Raw genomic sequence first — 22,015 nt, 5'->3', positions numbered from 1 at the left:
TACTTATTTGTAAATTGAACTGACAATTCGTGGGACAAAAAGTAAACCATACAAAAACACTTAAACATTCCATTCCGTTTGTCACAATTTTTATTCATTCTATCTGTGCTTTATAACTTAATAGCACAAAAAACTGAATCCAGACACCTCCAGAAATTTCAAGACTGCCTCCTCTTGTGGCAGTTTGGATAGTAGAGGATACAGTTCAAAAAGGAAAACAAAACAAATACACAGAAGGCACAACCAGCAGTCCCTTGGAGTAGTCTTGAAATGATCCTGCTCGCCACAACTATCGAACTGAGCCACCAGCAAGGGAAGAGTAGACGACGAACCTCCCCATCCATCGCTTGCGTACGGTAACTCTCAGTGCAGTTCACGAGGAAACCAGTCTACAAGAAGGAGCGCTACGAGCTCTTAGTGACTGTCTAACAGCATTTAAACATCATAATTTCACTTCCCCTATACCTAGAAAAAGAAATAATTGCTATATACATGGGGACTAAGATAAGTTCCCATCATCTGTACAATCGTGAATATACATAAATTACTCCAAAATTTACTAATAGTCCAATAGAAAAAGAGGGACAAAAAATGAAAGGGGGGGGGGACAAAGAAAAACATAGCTGCAGTAACATCTCCATTGTCTGGCTTACTTTTCTTTAAGAGCTTTGACCTAAAGGTTGAAGTCAAGAAAACCGTCCAGGTGTGTGCTGTGGCTTCAAATTAAAGTTCACATTTAAATGCATCAATCAGTGAGAGAAGGGGAAAATATATTTCACAGTCCAGCTCAAAATCAAGTTCCTCAGGGCCGGAACTCCAACTCATCTACACTAATGACCTTGGCCGGCATGGAGGGCAGTTGCTGTTCCAGCACATCGGATCCAAACCACTTGGCCAGGCCTGGAGGGGGACTTGTGTGTCGCTGGGGGCCATTCGTCCGATGGGGTCCTTGGTTCTGAGACTGTGGCCCTGGGATGCTCTGATTTACTGCAAGAGAAGAAACTTCAAACAAATGCTCAAATGATAACACAATGGATGATGAATAAAACAAAACGACAGCGAGTCACTGGCATTTAGGAGAGTGCTCGTACGTTGGAAAACTAATGTACTATAATAACCGTGTAGCCAGACTTCAAAGTAGCAGATTTGCCAGCCCTCACCAATTCCCGGAAGACCCAGAAGGCAGAAATCAATACTGAACTCCTGACATTAGGTGCATAAGAGAGCCTTCTGATTTCAACATGACAAATGGAACCTTCATCATCTGCATGAGTCTGTGTGTTCTCTTTCCACATTGTGCAAGCACACACACCATGCATCTCATTACCATATATTGTAAATTGTGCACACTACAGACAAGTCCATGCTTCCTTTACGCAGCAAACAAAAACAAAGAAGTCGAGATCACACTGCTTCATGCACAAGGATGCAACATACATTCTGTGGCAAGCGAACACCAACGCATGAGGATAGATGCATGTTTTGAAATCTGAAGGATCTATTATGTCAGTGCAAGCAGCATGGTTTTGGTTCCCACTTAAAGGAATGAATGTGTGAATGTGAGTAAATGCATTTCTGTCTTCATGTGTGCCCTGCAATTGAGGAATAGTCCACCTTTTGCCAAAAGTCCGCTGGAATAGGCTCTAGCCTCCCTGAAGAGAAAAGGTATAGAAAATTGAATGATTTAACTTAAAGATGTTCATAAGGCCAGGATGAACCCATTTTGAAAAATGGTGCGCATCAGCTCTTCCCGAGTTGACTTTGGTGATGTAAACAATTTGATTTGTCAGACAATTACATTTTCAAGCCACAAAAATACATTTGTTCAGTGGCTTAATTCTCCATTATAAGTTTTCCGGTCAGCCAGTTTGTATTGAATTATTGTTCCAAATGAATTGGTCGACGCATGTTTGAATAGCGTGCTCCGTTTAAAAGTTTTACCACTGTGGCCTTTATTCTCTTAACTTGGATGACGAGCATGTACTCGTGAATGAGTCTCTCTTAAGATGGCCGCAATGTATCACAAGATTGGATTTTACTCACTTTGTCTCTGCTGCTGAAGTTGCTGCTGCATTACTGCCAGCTGCATGTGATTGTTTGCTCTGGGAGGTAGAAGCGGATGCCCTCCCGTTGCACTGAGAGGGTACAGGGTTTGGCCCAGTATTGAAGGGGGCAAGCCTTGAAGTTGCGCAAGTTCAACATGTGGCGGATATATTCCTGAGAATGACAAGGGTACTCAGACTTGTTCAAAAAATGAGGCGCAGCATCCGCTACATTTTAAAGGAGAGCTTATATAGCAAGCTAAGGAATAAAAGAATGGCCTGGGCAAACAGTTACCTGCTTGGACCAATGCTGGGGCAAGCTGCTGGGGTTGGATTCCCTGTGCCAGCATTCGTTGAACCACACTGGGGTGGAGCTGAGGAGGCGGGCGCACTATTGGTACGTGGGATAGCAGCGGTACCGGGTAGATGGAACGCGGGAACGTTGAGGATGGTCCTGGTGGTGCCGTGGTGGGTGTGTGATGTCCGGTAGAAAGTGGCCTGAGTCGCTCTTGGTCTTTGCTCGGCAAGGTCTGTGAGAAGGACTTTACCCCACCAGACTGGGCACCATTGCCTTCAGTTGCTTCCAGGTGTAAACTGGGGGAATTGTTCTCTGAAATCATAAGATCAATCAATTTCAATGTAGGCATCACCAATTCAGACTAAAGGCAAATGAAGGCTCTGTACCATCTTGAGAGTGCGCTGCTGCCTCCTCTTTGGACTCGAATCGGCTTGACGGATCATCTTTGCTTTTCTCTTTTGTTGCATACATTTTACGGATTACTGATGTAGGTGTAAATGATGGAGACAACTGTTGCAAGAAAAAAAACAAAGCTGTTTTTTGCATCTGTGGGACAAATTTTTGGGGCAGATAAATATTATGCTTACCATACTGGTGACAGCGCTTCCTGGTGAGTTTCTTCCAGCAGTCTGTGAGCCTGGACCAGGGGAGCGGTTAACACGCTGCGGACTAAAACAAGCACACCACATCTAAGCAAGGAAGTAAAACTTATCTAGCCTTTCACTTCGTTGGTTAAATGATACACACAATTTAGTTACGAATATGAACACATTACACCGCTGTCAGAGATTTTCTCGGACAAAGTTAAAGAAATGACTCGGCACACAGGAAAATTGTCTTCAATATCGGCGGGAGCGGATCTCTGAGAGCGAACGACGGTTAGTTGCTCCGCGATCACACCTGCCTCCCTCTCCGCCGGTTCGAACTTTTATTGCAAAATATAAGAAAGACACTGCCCCCGAGATTTGCACCCCGCACCCCCCGGTAATGATCTGATTTACCCGAATACACAAGTCACAGACTTTGCTGATGACTAATGTCCACCTGGGCGCGACAGCTGTTCCCAAACTGTCTTTTGGTATTCAACGACTCTTTGTTCCCAATTTGTTTATTCCCACTCTGTGATTGAATTTAGCCTTCGCCCCCCTTGCTTTAACGTGATTACTCAGGAAAGGCCCTCCGCCTGAACGGCCGACACCTCTGCGCTGAGTATGTCTAGACATGCCCAAATTAACCGAAACTTTGAACATGATACAATTTTGTTCGTAGATTTCTCTATCAACCGCCCATTTGTATGCAGAGCAGAGGTGCCTTGACTTGCAAGTTTAAACAATTTTTTTGGCTAACACGTTTTTACTATCACTGGGGCGCTCCTGTGGAGCGGCCTTAAAGGGAGTGCCTGGTCGACGGGCCGCTACCCATAGGGTAATGTGGGTCCCAACTTCCCAAGGGCTCACCACCTGTGGTCTGGATGCCTTCTGGTGAGATGTTCCAAAAACATTGAACTGGGAGGAGGCCTGGGGACGACCCAAGACAAGCTGGAGAGACCGTCTCCCGGCTGACCTGGGAACACCAGCAGACACCCTCCCGCCCCCCTCCCTAGAACAGCTGGATGAAGTGCTGAGCTTCCCTGCTCAGGCAGGTGCCCCCGCGACCCGACCCCGGATAAGTGGAAAAAATGGATTGATGTTTTTCACAATCCTGGTGTGTTCAAGTTGAGAACTGGGGGGCAGAATAGCACATACAGTCAACTCAACTAAGTTGCTATACATATACAAATATATTTTTTTTGCGGAGGAAATACCCACGTATTATTGAATACTATGCCTGCATACGTTGCTACCGCTTGTGTTCTAATGTTAAACTGTTCATAATTACCGCAACATTTATGCTTGTTTCATTAGCTCGTCTATAGCAATTTGAATAGTATGCTAGCATTTAGCTAGTGACCTTTTGTAAGACAGTTAATTTTCTTTTGTTAAATGCGTATAATTGTTTTATATTTAATGTAAACGTCAACTTAAGTGGCAATGAACTGCTTGGAGCAAACAATTGGCCTAATTTTTCAATAATTATTTGCCATCTGCCAAAGTGCTGCTCCAGAAGTTCACTGAGCTTGAGTTTGGTCATTCAGAAGTTGAGATACCGCAGCATTTAGTATTTAAGCTTAATCGGGGTGGGGGCGACAAAACAAAACCCTCACTCACCGATTCCGAAAAGATTTGTCTTGTGGCAGCCTGTTGTAGCCAGATGGGAATTGGTGATGGCCATGCAGTGCAAGATCCTGTTGAAATGCTAGTGCTTCAAGATCTGCATGATTCACTGGCATTGAGAGCATCCTCATCTGGCAAAAAGTAAAACAAGTTGAATGATCATGAATCTAATGTGATTGATTCCTTTCATTCCGCAAAAGAACAAATTAAACAACAACAAAAAATAAATATGGCCTGGGATTACACCCATGAAACAAACTGTACACAATGTAATTTATGATACAGCAATCAATTCCTCCACTATGGAAAAAAATTATGCTACCTGATGCTGGGCTGCAGATGCCGGGCTGATCGACCTGTGCATGTCAGCATATTGATCAGGCATCATGGGCTGAGCACCAACAGGAAAGCCTTGCGATAACATGAGGAAGACCCAAAAAGTACCCATCAAGAGTTTTGTTCTGAGGGTACCTCACAAAAATGACTTGGAACACTGTAGTAGTTAAGTTGTCTACAACAAGTCTAAAATGTATGCACTTATTATCACCCCAAGAGGGAATATTAAAAACAAATATTCACAACACAGGATGCCCCCCCCCAATACAAAATAAATAAAAATAGGTGAAGTCAGAGACGAGTCACTTTTTTTCATCGTTTGGCTGGTCCTGCAACCCCTCCTCAGGTGTGACTTGTATAATATTGAAATTGGAGCTCGGACTAGGACCCAAAATCCCAGTTCCCCAATTGTGTTGGCTTTCTCGTCGATTGGCAAATACTTTTGGTGTCTTATTGCTGTGGCCAGGATATACAAATACACCAAAAGAGGAGGAAATGAAGGTGAGGAAGAAATCGTAGCCATGGCAACTAATATGTGATATGTATTGCTTGTTTAGCATGCAGCTTCCTTATGCCACAACAAGGATTTATAGTTTCAAAATGCACGATAACTCATCAGGATTTTACCTTTGGTCACAATGTGTTGTAGAATTCTAGTTGAGGTAAGCCATTTTAAAGAAAAAAAAGTTTTTCCATAAACGAAAGTGTCATCAATTGGAACTCGTTTTCTGCCTTCAACAAGGGGTGCATTCAGAAATTCACTTTGAAGCCTAAACACCACTCAGAGTGCGTGTGTCTGGAGAGGCAGAGCGCATTCCTCTCCCATTAATTTCCAAACGCAGCCTATGTTATAAACCACCGATCAGCAGCTCTGGCTTGGACCTAGCAGCACATTTGAAATAGTGCTGCGAGTTTCCAAACCATCTGAGTGAAACAGCGCAAGTTTGGAGTGCATTTCCGAACACATTCAAGACTAAGGAACGGGGATTTTGCATGCGAGTCCGAGCTTTACCATTTGTGATCTGTTTTTGTTAAACCAATTTCCCTAAAAAATTGGACTTATACTCGGAGACATTTATGGGTTTTTCTTTTTCAACATATTGCATTTTTTGACTAGCGCAACTTATACTGAGGAGCAAATTAGTCTGAAAATACACTAAGTATTCCAAGTGCTCTCAGGTCACGCTGGACAAGAATCAAAGGCATTTTGATTCTTTAACAGGCTGTTGGAACATTTTTATTATTACCTGCTGGATGTTGCAAGCGACTGTTGAAGTAGTCGGGGGAGGGTGACCTCTGGGGGAAGAGAGGTAGTGAGGGACCCTTGTGCAGCAGGCCATGTAGAGAGCTGGGAGGAGCCGAGACCTCAGAGTTGCCCAAAAGGTTGCCGAGTAGCACTGGGGAGCGACTACGAGCAGGCCCTCCCAAAAGCTCCTATGTTGCAAAACACACATTTCCAGAAAATATTACACAAAAACTCTGAGGCGCAACAAAAGTGTGGGATGGATATTTAACAGCATACAACCATTACATTTTTAAGTCTTCACATCAGTGTTCAATCAAATGATGGTTGTTGTGAAAGGAGACCCCACTGCTATCTCAAATACCTGGAATATGTTTTTCGGTTGCTGCGGTGGCATCGAAACTTCAGTCAGTGCCGCCACAGATTGGTCTGAAGGTTGCTGCGATGACACACAAGGAGATTGAATTCATGAATGTGCAATGCAACCCTTACTTCCTCCAAGACATCAATCCCCAGCAGCATCATGCAATGTGAAGCTTGAGGTAGAGGTTTTTGGGAGTATGACAAATACAAATAAGGGTCTTGCTCAATGTCTGAAAGGCATCAAGTTACTTGGCAATCTCTTCAAACTGCAGCCCACTGAGGTGTGTGTAAGAACATTTCCAAGATCAACCCAAGTGTTTTTTATGCAAGACCATTAATGATGCATCTGGTTTTAACTTTGGGCAAGCCAATCCTCAAAAGTCAAAATCAAATGTCTAAATGCATACATTGTCCGAAACATCAGCACAAGCTTCACTTGCATGAAGGAGTAGTGCAATGTTGACAGTTCACACCATGAAAATTCAGGCCGAGAAGCAAATTTATGCCCATCACTTATCATATAGTTTCCAAATGTTTTGCCATCTCTCTAACAGTGAACCATTCATTAGGTGTCTAATACAAACATTTACATCATACTTACATTGCTTGAGTTGGTTTTAGGATGATTTGGCAGAGTTCCACTTGCCTTCATGCTGCTGACCAGTTTGTTAAAGGCTGACATATCGGTGTCATGTGCACGTGGACGAGCACTGGGACCACCTGTTAAAGCTTCCTCTAAGTGCTCAGCCATGAAGGGCGTCCCGTTTCCTCTCCGTGGAGGTGGTACCTTTTGCACTTGGGGTTCTGAGGCCAGTTTCATGCCCTTCATTGCCCCCTCCACCTCTTCCAGGGACAGCACTGCTCCAGAGTGAGCTATGGTTGGAATAATGCCAGTCACTTCACTTAACATTTTTCTCTACTGTGTAGTAAAAAAAAAAAAAAAAAAAAAAGTTGACCCTGGTACCTGGACAAAGGTATAGACTAGGTGGTATTTGGTACCACAAGGAACAAAGAATTGTAGAATGCTTTTAAGTTATAGCACTACATAATGAGTAGTTATCAAATAAACTGAATTAAGACAATTCATTTAATCCAAATACCAACATCTGTCTTACCCATGAAATAGCCTACGGTGCGCAAACTTACACCGACTTAAATTTGACTCCAATGACGAAAATATGACATAACATCTTGCGATTCCATTGTACAGTGTAAATAAACCATTTCCACGACGATATCAATGTACTGTATGGCCGAACTATGAAGTAACACTCACTGTTTTCCCGTAGGCGAGCCTTGTTCAGAGACAGGGTTGAGAGAAGAGGCTTCAAGTCTACTTTGGCCTTGTGCAGCAACTCCAGTATGTCCACCTTCTCCTTGGACTCTGATGACTGAATGGGTGTGAAAAATGGAGCAGGACCTTGGCCGGAGGATGTGCCAAGGGCTTCAAGCCCTTCACAAGGGGTAAAGAAGGAAAGATTGCAGGATTTAGTATCAACTTGAAACTTCTCAGCACTTACTGGGGGAAGGAAAAAAACAACAACAAAGAATTAACCTGCTAATTTTTCTAGTTCCTCATGCGGAGTGGACCTCAGACTGCTGGAGTGGCTACCAGAAGGGCTCAAGTTGCTGGAAAACCACTGACTGAAGCGGCTTGCTGACACAGGACCTTCCCCTAAAACATCCTCTATCATCTAAAAAGACAAACCGAGGCTGTGACAGTGAGTGGAAACCCCTAAACACGAGCAGAGGCAAAGGATATCAACGCTATTGTGGCACTTACATTTAGGCCGCTTTCCATCATTTGATTCGTCATTCGTCTGGCACATTTTCCAGGACAATTGTCCAATACATAAAGACCAACTCACAATACAAGGTCCTAAACCCCTCCAAAACCTGCCCACTTTGGCTCAACACTGATAGAACTATTTGATGAATGACATGTAGCTATCATGATGGGCATAAATTTGGAATCAAGACAATTCAGTGATGAAGCAACCACCACCTCAGATCAAGTCAGAACAGTCAAGGTTTTCTACTAGGGATGTTTACTATCGCATACTATTTATCATGCGAGCCCAGAAGGGGGGAAAAATAATCAAGTGTAATTCAGAGGAGATATGAAAGCATCGTTAGCTTTGATTCGAATAAAACAAAAGGTATCACCGGCATGACTAAACAGTGACACCCCATCTGTGACATCCACACCTTTTGCCATCAAAACACCTCTGTGCATCCCAATACTTACAGACGCCAATCCTGGCATGGTCTTCTCCAGATTGAAAAATTCATTGAAGTCAAAGTCACCAGTGGAGTGCTCTGGCAGCACATCAGGGCGAGGAACCTCTTGATCGGCTGAAGACTGCAGACTCGCACTTTTCTCCTCTGGTTGTCCGTTACATTCTACGGATTCACATAAACGCACAAAATGCCAAGTAAGTCCATGGCGGCAGTCCATTCACACATTGGAAACATTTTTACTTGCCTTCTTTCAGAGGCTCTGCCTTCTTTCTTGAGCGCCTGGACCTCCGTCTATCATCTTCCAATATCTTATCGTCAAATCCAATGAGCTCAATCGTCTCAGACTGGCTCGTCGGACCTCCAGAGAACCACTCTGGCTCCTCTTCTGCGTAAGAGTCAGTCCTTCTCCGTTCACTAAACACACGCTTGTCTCCAAACTCTCTCTGCGCGAGACAAAAAAAAAAAATTAATCAGATGATAGGACCTCATAGGCAAATATACTTGATAGCTGCAGTGGGACAAACATGGGTATTTTTGGTTTGTACTGTATACTAATGAAAGATTATATACTCTCTATTAGATGTAGGTAGGCCTGAAAGAAAGGGCAATTTGATATTCCTTCTGTCTAGATTACAATTTCAACTCGATCTATTAAATACTGTAGCAACATCAGAGGTGTCAAGTGACTAAGTACAAATATTTTGTTACCCAAGTAGAATTTCCAGGTATACATACTAGAGTGGAGTAGTTCTTTTTCAGCCTACTTCCTTGTATTTTATGCAAGTATTTGTACTTTCGATGAGAAACAAGACGTTTAGCCATGAAACATTCCGACGCGCCATTGGCTTGTATGCCGATCCACTGCACCAGCTAATAACTCAAATCAACCAATTTCTTCTTATTTGCAGTAGTATTATAGCGAGATGCAATATTGTGCAAAGTAAGACTAATTACTTTTGGCCAGTTTTGTCATCTTGCATCTGTGGCCCGCACACATCCCAAGTTCGGATGCACACTTGCGCACCAATAAATAAAGTTTAGTGATGACATGCAATTGAAGTTGGACTTTTTGCACCATTACAATTCTTGAGGTAACTAACAGTATATATCTTTTGCTCCATTATCCACACACTAATGCTCAGTAGTACACATGGGCACTTTAATATATTGCCTTGTAGACCTACTGAATGAACGCAATGAGAACCAACCCTGAATCTTTTATCTTTGAAGTCTCTGACATCCCGTTCCCTTTCCTTCTCAAGGCGGGCTTCTCTTTCAAAGGCTCGGGCAGCAATGATACGACCACTTCCAATTCTTCGGGACCCTCCTAAACGGAGAGTCTCATTTTCCTTATTTTCAAGTGGACTGATTGGCCGGGAGGAGTGGAGTGCGGGTGCAGCATTGCCTTGGCATCCACCTCCAAAGCTGCGACGCTGTGGGCTCAGTATGACATCCAAGTCGTCCTCTTTTAACCTCTCACGAGGATCTGAATAAAAATTTCACACAACACAGTGAGGAGACCTGATGAATTTGAATGAATGGGAGAAATCAAGTATATTAAAAGAGGCTTCAAAAGCTTTTGGGGCCCGGCGGGTATAAGGCTATATACTTTTGACTGCACTGTAGGCATACTCGCTAAATGTGCGGAAACAATAACACCATAATCAAATCTCTGATTTCTCCGGCCCCTCGCCCAGGGCCCCATCAGAAATGTTAATTATGATACTTCCACCATTTGTCAGTCTGTGATGATTATAAATTGTGGCCCTGTTAAAAAAAAAATACAAATAAAAAATAAATACCTGGGATTCTTCGTTTCAGGGGAACTCTGTCCTCCAAATGCTCCTTCTTAAAGCCTTCTATTGGAGAATTACGACCTGATGTGGGATACAGTGAGGCGTGCCATTTCTCGGGGTCCCAAACACCGTCACTGCATTAAAACATTTGAAATTATAGTAATAGAAATACCGGTACCTGACTGAGAGACAAAGTTGACATATGATCAGGAAGCCATGACTTAGTCTATTGTATAACTGGCAGCAGATGGGTACAGGTTTATGGAACCTGCATCTCATGGAAAATCATTTTATTGATTTGCCTGTCACTATATACCACTAGCGTAGATCGATGAATGATGATGAATTTGCAATTAATAATTTTAAATCAAATTATGTGACATGGAACCATTTCTCACAGCACCCCTGACGTTCTTGCATGGCATACGAATGTGCAACGGCCCCCTGGCTGGGAATCAGTGGATGAGAGAGCCAATCAAAGTGCAAATCTAGACAACGCAACCATTCAGAGTCTGCCATTAAGCTTACATTGATGCTTTGGAATGGGGGAGGAAACCCGAGTACCTGGAGAAAACATGCATTCCTCAGACAAGGGCCTGAGCCAAAATCCCAGGACCTTCATTTCCAAGTACATGTACCACTGCGCTGCCTCTTTATCCCCTTCTCTTCCAAAGTGCTGCCCATTAGTCCCCTTCTACTCCATAAACTCAAATACACACGATTCATGTACCGGTACATCCTGCAATACATTCTTACCTGTCATATTTCTCTGACAGACAGTCTGGCCTTTCATTGGAGATTGGTAGCTCTTTGATATTAAGAAGCTCCTCCTAAAAATTGACACACGTTAAATATTGCCAGGCTTTTGAATGCATCAAACAAAAATGAAAACTACTTTTCCCCTTCTATCACCTTGGTATATCTATGTGGAGTTGTTGCTGCTGGTTCTTTCTTAACCGGGTCCACGGCAGCATCGCCACCATTCTTCTCTTCAACACAAGCATCACCGTCCATGGCAGAAACACAGATTTGATCCAAGCAATGACTCCACTAGGAGGGGAGTGAGGGGGGCGGGGGGGGGGGGGGGGGGGGGTTCAAGGAAAATAAGTCATCAGTGGCTGCATCAAAGTAACCTGATAAAAATGGGGCCACCATGAGCCCAGTTGTTGTGGCCCTATCAAAATCAATACTGTCTGATACTATGATCAACATAATAAACAGAGAAATCTTGATGTCAGTGACTCTGACGAGATTTTAAAAGCCATCTAAAAGTGCTGACCAAGTTGGCCTATTACCACTTGTCGAACACCTCTAACAACAAAGATCTTATGGTCTAAACAAGGCACAGAAAAGCTAGTTTAGATATTAAGACTGTTCGAACAGGTATGAAGAAACAAACAAATAACGCAACAGCTGTGTCTGTATCTACTCCATAATGCTGCTGCTCGATTTCTTGTGTGCGCCAGGAAACCAGATCACATCAGGCCATCCCTAAAATCCCCACAATGCCTTCCTGTAAGCAAATAATAGATTTTAAGAATTCACTGAATGTCTTGGATCAACATCTAGTCAAGACCTTCAGTTCCCTATGAAACTTTAATACATCAGGTGCATTCTTATTGAATGCTTCTGCAATGATGCAGCATTCTGGTTCAATCCTTCTGAAAAGTGTTAATACAAGTACAGGTATATCTGGGCGAAGAAGTCTTTTTCACTACTACTTTGTGATTAAAAAAAACTTTCATCATCTTGGATGTAATTTAATCGGAATAAGATAATGTAGGCATTTTGTCATTTCACTTTTGCTCTATGCATCAATTTATCCTGCCTTTATATTGGGAATTTAATCCCCCCAGCAATGAATGGTGCTCGACATATAAACTTGCCTTAAAGCCGTGGCACTGGCGGTCGTTCGTCAATCAACACATGCAAAAATCTTGACGTGGAAGTGGTTGAAAAAAAAAACGACCGAAAAAAGGTATAGGCACTGAAATCTACGATGCTATCCAATTGATGAGTTAATTGGTTGCAGCCGGGAGACTTATCAGCGGTACAATTGCAATTTGGCAAACTGATAGAAGATGCACCCTAATCTGAATTTGTCGAAAGCAGAGTGAATAAAACTCTAAATCAATAGCACACTCTTGAGTCCGTGAATGTTTATTTAAAGTCTGACACTCTTGTCTGCAATTTAACTCATTAAAAGCACGTGCTGAGAACACAATTCACAGCTGTCCGAAAACGTACCACATTGACAAAGAAATTACTTACCCGGTATGACGTCTGGATGTGAAAGTGCTTGACCTGTAGTTCACGTATGTCAGCTAGCTAGCTAATCTAGCAGCTTCAGCTAGCTAGCCAGCTAACTAGCTGTGGGAATGGGGTAATGCCCACCCACCAAATTTGATACCGGCCGACTTGTTGCAGTGATTTATGAAAACGGACTATACTAGGGTCACTTGAAATAACTACACAGTTGGAATATTCTCAAACAATAATTCGAAATTCTTATCTACACGTTCTCTTTACTGAGTCGTAACAGCAAATTTTCTCTGATCGCCGCTTTAAGAAGGTCCTCAGAAAGCTGACACGGTGCCCCTCGCGCCTTTGTAGATTTGAAATAGTTTGGTACATTTACTATCTATCTTTGAGAAAATCAATATTACAACAGCAATTCACTTATAATAAATACATAAGGGATGTGTAGAAAAAAATCTGAATTATTTTGTGAAACTGTTGCCACAATTTACACAAACCTTTGATTTGTGACAAGGCATACTATTTGGACAGCCAGCTATAGCTTTGGGTGTGCTCGATTTAACAACTCGGTTTACAGGTGTCCCTGCTTGGCCTTTCGACGTTGCACAAGATAGTCAAAATGGAAACATCGCCGCTGACAAGGATTCAAATTAAACCAACCCAGGGCCAATCGTTTGCTGTCACGTGGCACGGAAAAACAAACGCGCGGTAGTTCATCAAACGATACAAGCAAGTAACGGAGTGAACTTTATTTCGCAATAATGGCTATAGAATGCTCCGTTTAAATGACTCCCTGTGTCAATGTTGCATGTTATTCTTTCAAACGCCGCACCGTGGACCTACAGTCGTGTGCAGCAGAATCTTGCCAATAATGGAAAAACAACACCGACTACAAAAACGCAAATTACACAGCGTCAGATTTAGTGTCGATACCAAAGGGTGTGCAGTTCAAAGCAGTTCTGTCCCAAAAAGAGTTGGATACAGTTGGGACAAATGTGGAAGAATTCACGAGCTTAGGATAAGGTGAAAATTTTCTTACATTTCCATTTTTGTACTTCGATATATTACAGTGTTTGTGTACCGTCTTTAATCTCTGCAGACATTTGGCAAGAAAGTTCCTAAAAATATGGCGGCAGAACACCTTTGGTCGGATCCTCCCTCATAAAGCCAAGTACCAATTTTAGCAATTTAAGTTGCATGCCAAGAGTAATAAAAATTCTGGGCATTGTTGAATCGTGCAAAATGTCCATTCTGTTTGTTTTCATGTACAGGTGTCATTATGACAGTGTGCTGCTGAGAAAAGCATTTGAGGGGTGGACAGCGGAGTGGTGGGCCTCTGGGAGGGAGTGGAGTCTTTCAGTACGTGCTGAGTGTCATTACAGGTCGGTTCTTGAGACATTTACTTTAATTAACGCGTCAAGCTGATCTCGAAATGAGGTGTCTTTCTTCAAGGTATTCTCTGCTCTTCATGACATTTCGAAGATGGCAAACATTTATCTCACTGCAAGTGGAAAAGAAGAGCAAAGTGAACAAAGCTCAAGCATTCTGTATGTATTTGATGGATACAATTCAGAGAATGGATCGTTCAATTTGTAGCATTCTCAAATGACCATTGCATTGGTGTTGACCAGGTGACAGGCGGCGGGTGCGTCAGATTTGGGACAAGTGGGAGCTTTTCATCCAAATACGTCGACTGAAAAGCAAAGCACTTCAGATAGCTCGAGAGCAACACAGAGGCACAATTCTGCAGTATGTCATGATGCACTGTTCCGTGGGGTTTCATTTTTAATAACAAATTGTATTCTTTAACTCATGCAGGTCAGCTTGGTGCTTGTGGCAGGCGAGGCTTCAAGAGCATCGAAACATTTCCACTATGGAGGACCAAACCTTGAAGCACGCTGCAGTGACTATACAGAGCAGGGTGAATATTCACCATTTCTGTCCATGGCATGTTTGTCTTGATGGATTTGGGCACTGAAAGATTTGTGTGATGTTGCCATTGGACAACACCACCACAATGGATATGACGTAAAACAGCCAAGATGTGACTGGAGAGTACACTTTCAGCTTTAATTTAAGATTTCACATAAATATGACCTTTCCATTTGGAAATTACACCCATTGCAAGGACAATGTATGAATTTTATTTCAAATCCACTCTGGTGGGGTAAAAAGGGACAAATGACAAAAACCCACTTGTTTGTGGTCACATAAATTGTCCTATCTTTTGTCAAATAATTTTCTTCAGTCGAATGAGCTGCACTCTACTGCTTGTTCACAGATAGAGAAAGAATCCAAAGCTTCTCTTCACTTCAACAACAGGATGCAAAAGAAATCATTAACCAAGTGGCAAGGTTTTGTCTCCAGACGTCAGCACAAGAAAGCCTTACAAGGTTATCATGCAGACATTGTTTACAGTTTTCATTTAAGGATTTGACGCTCATCTGTCACTCACTCGGTCATTCAGCTATCGCCCACGTTCACCTGATGAGGATGAGCTGGAGATTGTGGAGGAGCGAGTGGCATTGCAAACAGGGCAAAGAGGAGCGTTTGCAAGGCACTGGGCAGCTGGCGAGTCGGCTATCTCAGTGCAGAGTCCCGCAACGTTGGAAGGCGTGTATCCTCTTTTAAAATTAGCATTTGCTTTCATGCTAGCTTCAACTTACCAACACTTTTAGATTCTTGAGCTCTTCAGCAGATGTGATACACAGCAAAGAGAAGGCAGACAGAGGCCAGATAGCAAGTCAACACTACCACCAGCGCCTACAGGTCACATTAGGAGTTAAGCCAACGTAATCGAGTAGTATGTGTCCTGTACCGATGACTCTCTGTTCTACTTGCAGCGTGCTGTATTTCAAGGGCTTTCTCAAAACGTGTCCAAAAACAGAGCTAAACGGCTGAAAAAAAATACAGCAGTCCAGCATCATAACCAGACTGTAAGTGTTCGACTCTTTGCGCTACTTAACTGCACTCATCAGACACTCCATTAAGCAGGCTTTTTTTTTTTTTTTGGACAATCTAATGAGATGTCGTTTTATGCCACATGTGCCTAAGAATATTAGAAAAATGTCTCGGAATGACTGCAAACCACATCCACAATAAGCAGCATACAATATTCGGGAATTAATACCTCTGTTGGGTCCAAAAAAAAAAAAGTGAATAATTACCGTGATCATATCTGACTATCTCTCACAGCACTTGTGTGCCATAGCGCAATGGTTGGGAATCGCTGATTTAAATACATGTTGTGTTGTTGTATTTTAAATAGGTCCAAAATAAGCATTGGAGGTTGTGGAAAGACAGACTGGAGGAGGCTGAAGATAAACGTCTACAAGCCTTGACAGGCATGGCACAGAAAAACTACAGGTGCTATCAAGTTGTCTTTTTTTCAAGTGTCATTTGGTGTGAACATGCTTAATTCACTTCTGCCCCCCCCCCCCCCCCCCCTTGTAGAACGTACCTGTTGAGTCGCACTTTTGACCACTGGAGGCGGAAACTTGCACAGCAAAGACACATTCAGGTCTTTAATGTTGAACATAGACATATTGTAGAATAGTCTTTTTCCAAACCTTTCCTGTACTGCATATCCTGTTCAGGGACACGGAGAGCTAGATGCTGGAGAGATGTTAGTCTTTTTCCTAGGTACTATCGAGCGGTCAAGGCACAGTTTATCGGATGTTCATGTGCTTTTGTGCAGGAGCTGGAGTGGCGAGCTGAGGTTTGGTTTGCAGAGCACTGTTTGGCTCATTATTTCAACTCCTGGTGTGAGTATATTCTGCAGAAAAGAGCAAAGAAAGCCCGTAGTCAGAAGGCAGACGTCTATAATAAGTGAGCATGATTTCCCAATGTTCTCACACTATTAATATTGTCCAGTGCGCAAAGATTATTTGCCACGCCCTTTTTGTCTTCAGGCGGCGCCTCTGCACTTGGGTGCTGGGCACCTGGCGGGAAAGGTCAGACCAACACAAGGATGAGATGCTGTTGCTGCGAATAGTATGTTGTCACTTTTCGTAATTTTATAAACCACTCAAACCATCTGACCTGCCAACGCTTACTGAGCATTGGAGTGTGAACATTACTGTGAAACATCGCAGCCGATGTTGAGTTGTTGTTTTCCTCAGGCCATTCTTCATGAAGAGCAAAGTCGCGTGCAGAGAGCCTGGGCTCGATGGAGGCAACGGACAGAACAGCAGGCGCAAGGAGATCAGTACCAGGAAAGGCTTCCTCACACCCCTTTAGCACAGCAAAAAGATACCAGTCCTCGGTTACAGGCCAGGTGAGGCAAAGTAGACGAAAAAGGCAGGGAATTACTGATTTATTCTATTACCGGAAGCATAATGGCGCCACATGTATCTGTTTGTTCTTTGTTTATGTTTTGCGTGTTATATTTGTTGCTTTCAGTCCCCTATGCCCGTACAAAGTTGGGTTAAAAAGCTTTTGTTTACTCTGCTCTTTATGCCTGGAATATGCTACTACACCCCCTATAAACAATGCAGTGCACAAACAAGTTCTTGTTCGAATTAAAATAATAATGATTGATAATTATTCTTTTTACACCAGGACTAATGAGCAGCAGGCTGGTCGTCAGGACGATCTTCACTGCATGAGATGGGCGTTGGATAGCTGGAAAAAGGTGCGTGTCCTCTTCACTCTTGCTCCATCTTTTGTTGCATTTCTATAATGTGAAAAGAAGTGTGGGGTGGAGGGGGGGGGGGGGGTTTAACAGCTCATATCAAGCTCAGTGATCTACAGTACTTGTGGTGAAATGACATGTGTAATGTGTTTCAGTTTGTCCAGAGACAGAAATTTCAGCGATGCCATGCAAAGGAAATTGCCAAGCACAGCTTTGTCCCCTGGAAGGTATAAGCATCACACAAATAACAATAACAGAATGAATCGGTTTCAGCGCCAAAGGCACTTTATTGACAATGAGAGCAAATGTAAGAACAATATGCACATTTTGCTCTTAGAACGATAATCATGCACCCTTTTAAATCTACACTGTCAAAGACCGATTCATTTAACAGTATTTATATCAGTGCAATTGTACGTCCTCCACAATGAATACAGTATATTCTTAAATTAGTACCTATCAATTGAGTATTATCATATTTGCAAAGGGTTGATTTTTAATACAGCTTTTATATTAGATCTAGATTGAGTGTACTGGTGTACCGAATATTGTGTCTGTTATGTATGACCCAAACGTTATTTTTATTATTTTTTTAACTCTGCCAACAGCTCCAGTACAGACTCGAAATGTCAGAGCCGACTGAGCGAGCACTCTGGCATTGGGCCCTTACGCATCAAGCCAAGGTATCACCTCCTTGCTTCATCCCTTCTTGTACTAAACGTGAGTGCAGGATGCAGGAGGACAGTTGTCTCAATGTGGTGTTTGGGAACTTGCCGCAGGCGCTGTACGGGTGGAGGCTATGGGTCACAGAAAAGCGCAGGAAGAAAGTGGAGGCATCGAAACCTGCTCAGGTGAACAAAGCCAACCCCTCGATTTGCTTTCAGAGAGGTGCACTGTACTAAGACTCTTGATTGGCCTACTCTGCCCGAAACCAGGCATGGAGAGAAGAAACAAAGTGTGCAATGTCTGATCACCGTCAGAAGAGAAAAGCGTTCACCAGGGCTGAAAGTTCTTTCAATCCAGGCAAGAATAAAGCACACACGGAAAAATAAATGAGGATGTGTCCATTCGGATGCATTTGTTACAATAAAAAAGGGTCATTTCGGTGGCACAATAACAAAGTTATGTGTAAAGTCAAGCCTGGTGATGACGGAAACTTAAAATACAGCATTTTAAAAAGAATAACTGCAATGTATCAAAAGTATTGCAACAAGAAGGTGCATTTGTGACACCTCTTATACCGTTTGTTTGTCTATCACTAGGGGAGCTGCTGCAGAGGGAACGAGTAGGCACAGAAAAAGCCCGGAAGCATTACGACTCCAATTTGCTGAGTAAAGCGTTGAGAGCATGGAAAAAGCATCATCACACATGTCTCAAATATAAGGTAACTTTCCAAGCAACTTGTACCCATTGGAGTATTCAGTACCGCATCACAATACAGTGATGTCGCAGGTGATGAAACGACAAGGAATCTTGTTGCTGAGACTGAAGATGTACCAGACCTACTTTGTACTCTGGAGGAGGAAGGTAACTGACTAATTTTACACGTGGAGTCAACTATATGCAGGTATATATTTTTTAACTATAAATGCTACAGTCAAGGCTATTAATTTCCAAAACATAAATTTCCTTGACATTGTTTCCTATGGAAAAAAATTAAGACGATAAGACTATTATTAATGCAGTTACTATGCACACTCATTGCCAAGTTGGCCTGCACTTCCACCTTGATCCAGTACAAGATGTGATAAAGAAGTCAAGTAAACAATGTAACAAAATGATTGCAAAATTTATTACACGTGACAATTTGACATTTTGGTACAGATTTGAGCAATGATCGTGGAAGTTGACACACGCCTTGACTTATTTGCAGCGCAGTTGTACAAACACTGTCACCCAAGATCACGATTGGAAGCCTATCGTTCAGCCAATATCTCTCTGGCAGTGTCGACCAAGGCTTGCTGTTTTTACCAGTGCAAAGGAGGTTTTAGTATTGCTGTTGGTTAGGCAACATTTTTCATACAGCACTTGGTGGCGCATAAATAATATTGTGCAAGTGTACCTAAACTTGTGTGTGTGTGTGTGTGTGTCTGTGTGTGCGTGTGTGTGTCTGTGTGTGCATAGTTCCTGTTGAAAGTCAAGGTGTCCGTGCAGACAGAGCAGGCCCTCTGGCATTGGGCCCTCACTCTTCAAGCCAAGGTACCACCCGTCTTCTTCTTGCTTTAAAACTTCATCTGTTCGAGTGTTTTGTTTTTTTTTGGAAAATTGCTGCAGGTGCTGTATGCATGGAGGCTGTGGGTCACAGCGCAGCGCCGAAAGAAGACGGAGGCGTGGGAAGCTGCTCAAGTGGACAAAGATGAGTCACAAAGTGCGGTTGCGACGTACAGTCAACACATGAATAGCATCTGGGGATTGGCTGAGCCTGGAATGCAGAGAGATGAAGAACAGGTGCGTTTATGTTCATATTTGCTTTTTTTCAACTAAATGTCCCCCTTTCAACCAGTCTTCTTCTTTTCTGTAGCAAAGTCTCTGTATTCAGAGGATGGTGAAGTGTTGTGCCATGAAGTGGAAGCAGCGGGCTCTCTGCAAAGCACCAAAAACCACAGTGACCTTCCCTTGTCCAGATTTGAAATCCGGGAAATGTGACACAGATGACAGTGAGCCGTGAGTGCATAGCAGCCCTTAAATGGTTCTATTTTTTTTTCTTTAACAAATGTATGCATTTTGCCTTTTCCTTTCAAGAATGCATCCTTTAGTACGACGCCAGCCTCGACGCTGCGAGGAAGTGTTTGCGCCCTCACTGAAAGCATTACCGTATGATGGGTATGACATATTTCTTTCAGATCTGATTTTTTTTATGAGATGTTTCCTATTTTGAATTGTAAATAATTTAGGCAAGTTTAGCTCTACAGCATGTGCATGTAGAACTCAGCAGTAATATACAGATATACAATATATCAGTGTGAGCTACATCATCTGGAGCATTTATCATATTTATCTAATTACAAGACCGAAAAAAAAATAAATAAGATCATCACACTCAAGATCCTGAAAAGAGCTTGATCCATGTAATTATTTACGACGCATCTAGGCAGTAAATGGTTTTGGGTCTTTTGTTCAGCTGCCAAACATCTGCTGGAGTAGACGCACAACTTGGGCAGCGCATTTCTTCATCACAGACAGATCTTGCGCTGTCATCCTCATCCATCCATCATCCTTCCTTCCCTGTTAACACCGCGTGCCTAAGCGGAGACGTGCGCCATGGGTCGCCCCAGAAATCTCCAGCTCCCATCCTGGACCCGCCTCAGACACCGTGTGAGCTGCTCTTACCACCTGCCGCTTTCATGAGCACAGAAAACAAGGTAATAATCGTCACTTGGACTTTGATGCATGAATTCATCACCAAGTCATCCGCCTTCTATTTATTGTTCATGTCCAAGACGGGACGTGCCAACATCTCCGGCCCAATAGCAGAACGGAGTTTCGAACATTTTTCATCAACACCTTTAGGTACATCGAAAGTGACTTTCCACTCTCTGGCTTATATAAATTCAAAAAAAAAATTTGTGGCTTCTCTTCAAGAGATACACCCTAGAGAACCGAATGGAGAGTCGGCAAATGATGCAACTTCATCGCTAATGAAGGAGCTCATGAGCATCCAGCAGGACATGAATAGCTTCCAGCAGGACAGGAAGCAGCTCAGGTCAGCGCACAAGAACCTCATTTGTCATGCTTTTCTATTTTCATGTACTTTGTTGTTTACTGGAGGCTTTTTGGCTGCTCAGACTCTGGCAGAGAATGAAAGACGTTTTGCAGAGTTGGCTACAGACCAGTGGAAAAGATCAGGAAATGGATAACAATGCGGTTTGTCAAGAGGTGAAGGAGGTAAGGGAAGACTTGTTGGTTATTCCACACTCAATTACCAAACGTTCCCTCTCACTTTATGATTTGCGTGTTGACAGCTGGAGGAGCGCATCGAGAAATTGTCCTGTGACCTGGGAACACGAAGGCTGACGATGCGATTTCATGCAGAAAGGCTCCAACATTTACAAGCCGTCCTCGACCGCTCAGGATTTTCTTCTCTTTATCGGCAGTTGCAGATGTAAAAGTAACACTTTACACAATGACTGCAAGTCGTTTAGTCTCCTCAAGCCATCCTTCTGCAATTAACATAAGGTCAATTCATTATAGTGTATTCCCTTTCTCCCACAATTTACTGCACACATCGGATTTTTTGGGGCGGGGTCACGTAGTCCAGGAATCTCAGGGATTTTATTATTTCAATGTCCGGCTGTAGATTTTGTAGACTGAGTGCACTGTAATATAAAGTTCAACATGTACTGGACATCTTTAACATGAACAAAGTTAAATTCCAGCATGTATTTTTGGAGTATCGATTAAAAAAAAAAAAAAAAAAGAACCAAAAATGTCTCTTAGATATTTCAGATAGGTTTCTTTCCCATTGTGATTGACATGGATTTGCTAAAAATGTCATCTTTTTGTTTACCAGTGAATAAAAGCAAGCACAGCAGCCATCTTCTGTGTGTGTGACTTCTGTTGCAGGATTCCATTCTATTTCTTAAACACAATA

At 42.8% G+C, this 22,015-nt stretch overlaps 2 protein-coding genes across 4 annotated transcripts; one reads left to right on the top strand and one right to left on the bottom strand.

The window, feature by feature from the left end:
* Window positions 1–72: 72 nt before the first annotated feature.
* eif4enif1 (eukaryotic translation initiation factor 4E nuclear import factor 1) lies at window positions 73–13,099 on the bottom strand. 3 transcript variants are annotated; one of them, XM_086118140.1, is made up of 20 exons: window positions 12,804–13,099; window positions 11,445–11,582; window positions 11,289–11,362; window positions 10,539–10,666; window positions 9,945–10,222; window positions 8,981–9,179; window positions 8,744–8,898; window positions 8,051–8,189; window positions 7,772–7,948; window positions 7,097–7,368; window positions 6,497–6,571; window positions 6,137–6,323; window positions 4,876–4,964; window positions 4,548–4,684; window positions 2,928–3,009; window positions 2,727–2,850; window positions 2,338–2,652; window positions 2,044–2,217; window positions 1,615–1,652; window positions 844–987 (listed from the first exon to the last, which is right to left on the bottom strand). In XM_086118140.1, the coding sequence occupies exons 2-20, from the start codon at window positions 11,544–11,546 to the stop codon at window positions 985–987; spliced, it is 2,748 nt and encodes a 915-aa protein (XP_085974266.1). In that variant the 5' UTR covers window positions 11,547–11,582; window positions 12,804–13,099; the 3' UTR covers window positions 844–984. The 3 variants fall into 3 exon arrangements, with proteins under 3 accessions (XP_085974264.1, XP_085974265.1, XP_085974266.1); XM_086118138.1 differs by lacking the exon at window positions 1,615–1,652 and having other exon boundaries at window positions 73–1,002; XM_086118139.1 differs by lacking the exon at window positions 1,615–1,652 and having other exon boundaries at window positions 73–987.
* Window positions 13,100–13,504: 405 nt separating this feature from the next.
* Window positions 13,505–21,959, top strand: sfi1 (SFI1 centrin binding protein). The gene is made up of 31 exons (XM_086118775.1): window positions 13,505–13,814; window positions 13,891–13,962; window positions 14,063–14,173; window positions 14,244–14,338; window positions 14,423–14,540; window positions 14,610–14,712; window positions 15,073–15,184; window positions 15,259–15,408; window positions 15,490–15,560; window positions 15,635–15,727; window positions 16,060–16,157; window positions 16,245–16,311; window positions 16,489–16,619; window positions 16,703–16,784; window positions 16,913–17,067; window positions 17,352–17,424; window positions 17,580–17,651; window positions 18,033–18,107; window positions 18,204–18,275; window positions 18,360–18,447; window positions 18,687–18,808; window positions 18,877–18,951; window positions 19,549–19,623; window positions 19,699–19,872; window positions 19,946–20,088; window positions 20,167–20,247; window positions 20,546–20,786; window positions 20,865–20,934; window positions 21,007–21,127; window positions 21,210–21,309; window positions 21,387–21,959. Exons 1-31 carry the CDS (start codon window positions 13,564–13,566, stop codon window positions 21,528–21,530), a joined length of 3,435 nt encoding a protein of 1,144 aa, XP_085974901.1. The 5' UTR covers window positions 13,505–13,563; the 3' UTR covers window positions 21,531–21,959.
* Window positions 21,960–22,015: the final 56 nt, after the last annotated feature.

The sequence above is a fragment of the Hippocampus guttulatus genome, chromosome 8, assembly GCF_054856545.1.
Source record: "Hippocampus guttulatus isolate MCC_2025c chromosome 8, RoL_Hgut_1.0, whole genome shotgun sequence".
NCBI lineage: Eukaryota > Metazoa > Chordata > Actinopteri > Syngnathiformes > Syngnathidae > Hippocampus > Hippocampus guttulatus.
The sequence above is the reverse complement of the archived record's forward strand: the minus strand, read 5'-3'. Positions and strand labels throughout refer to the sequence as shown.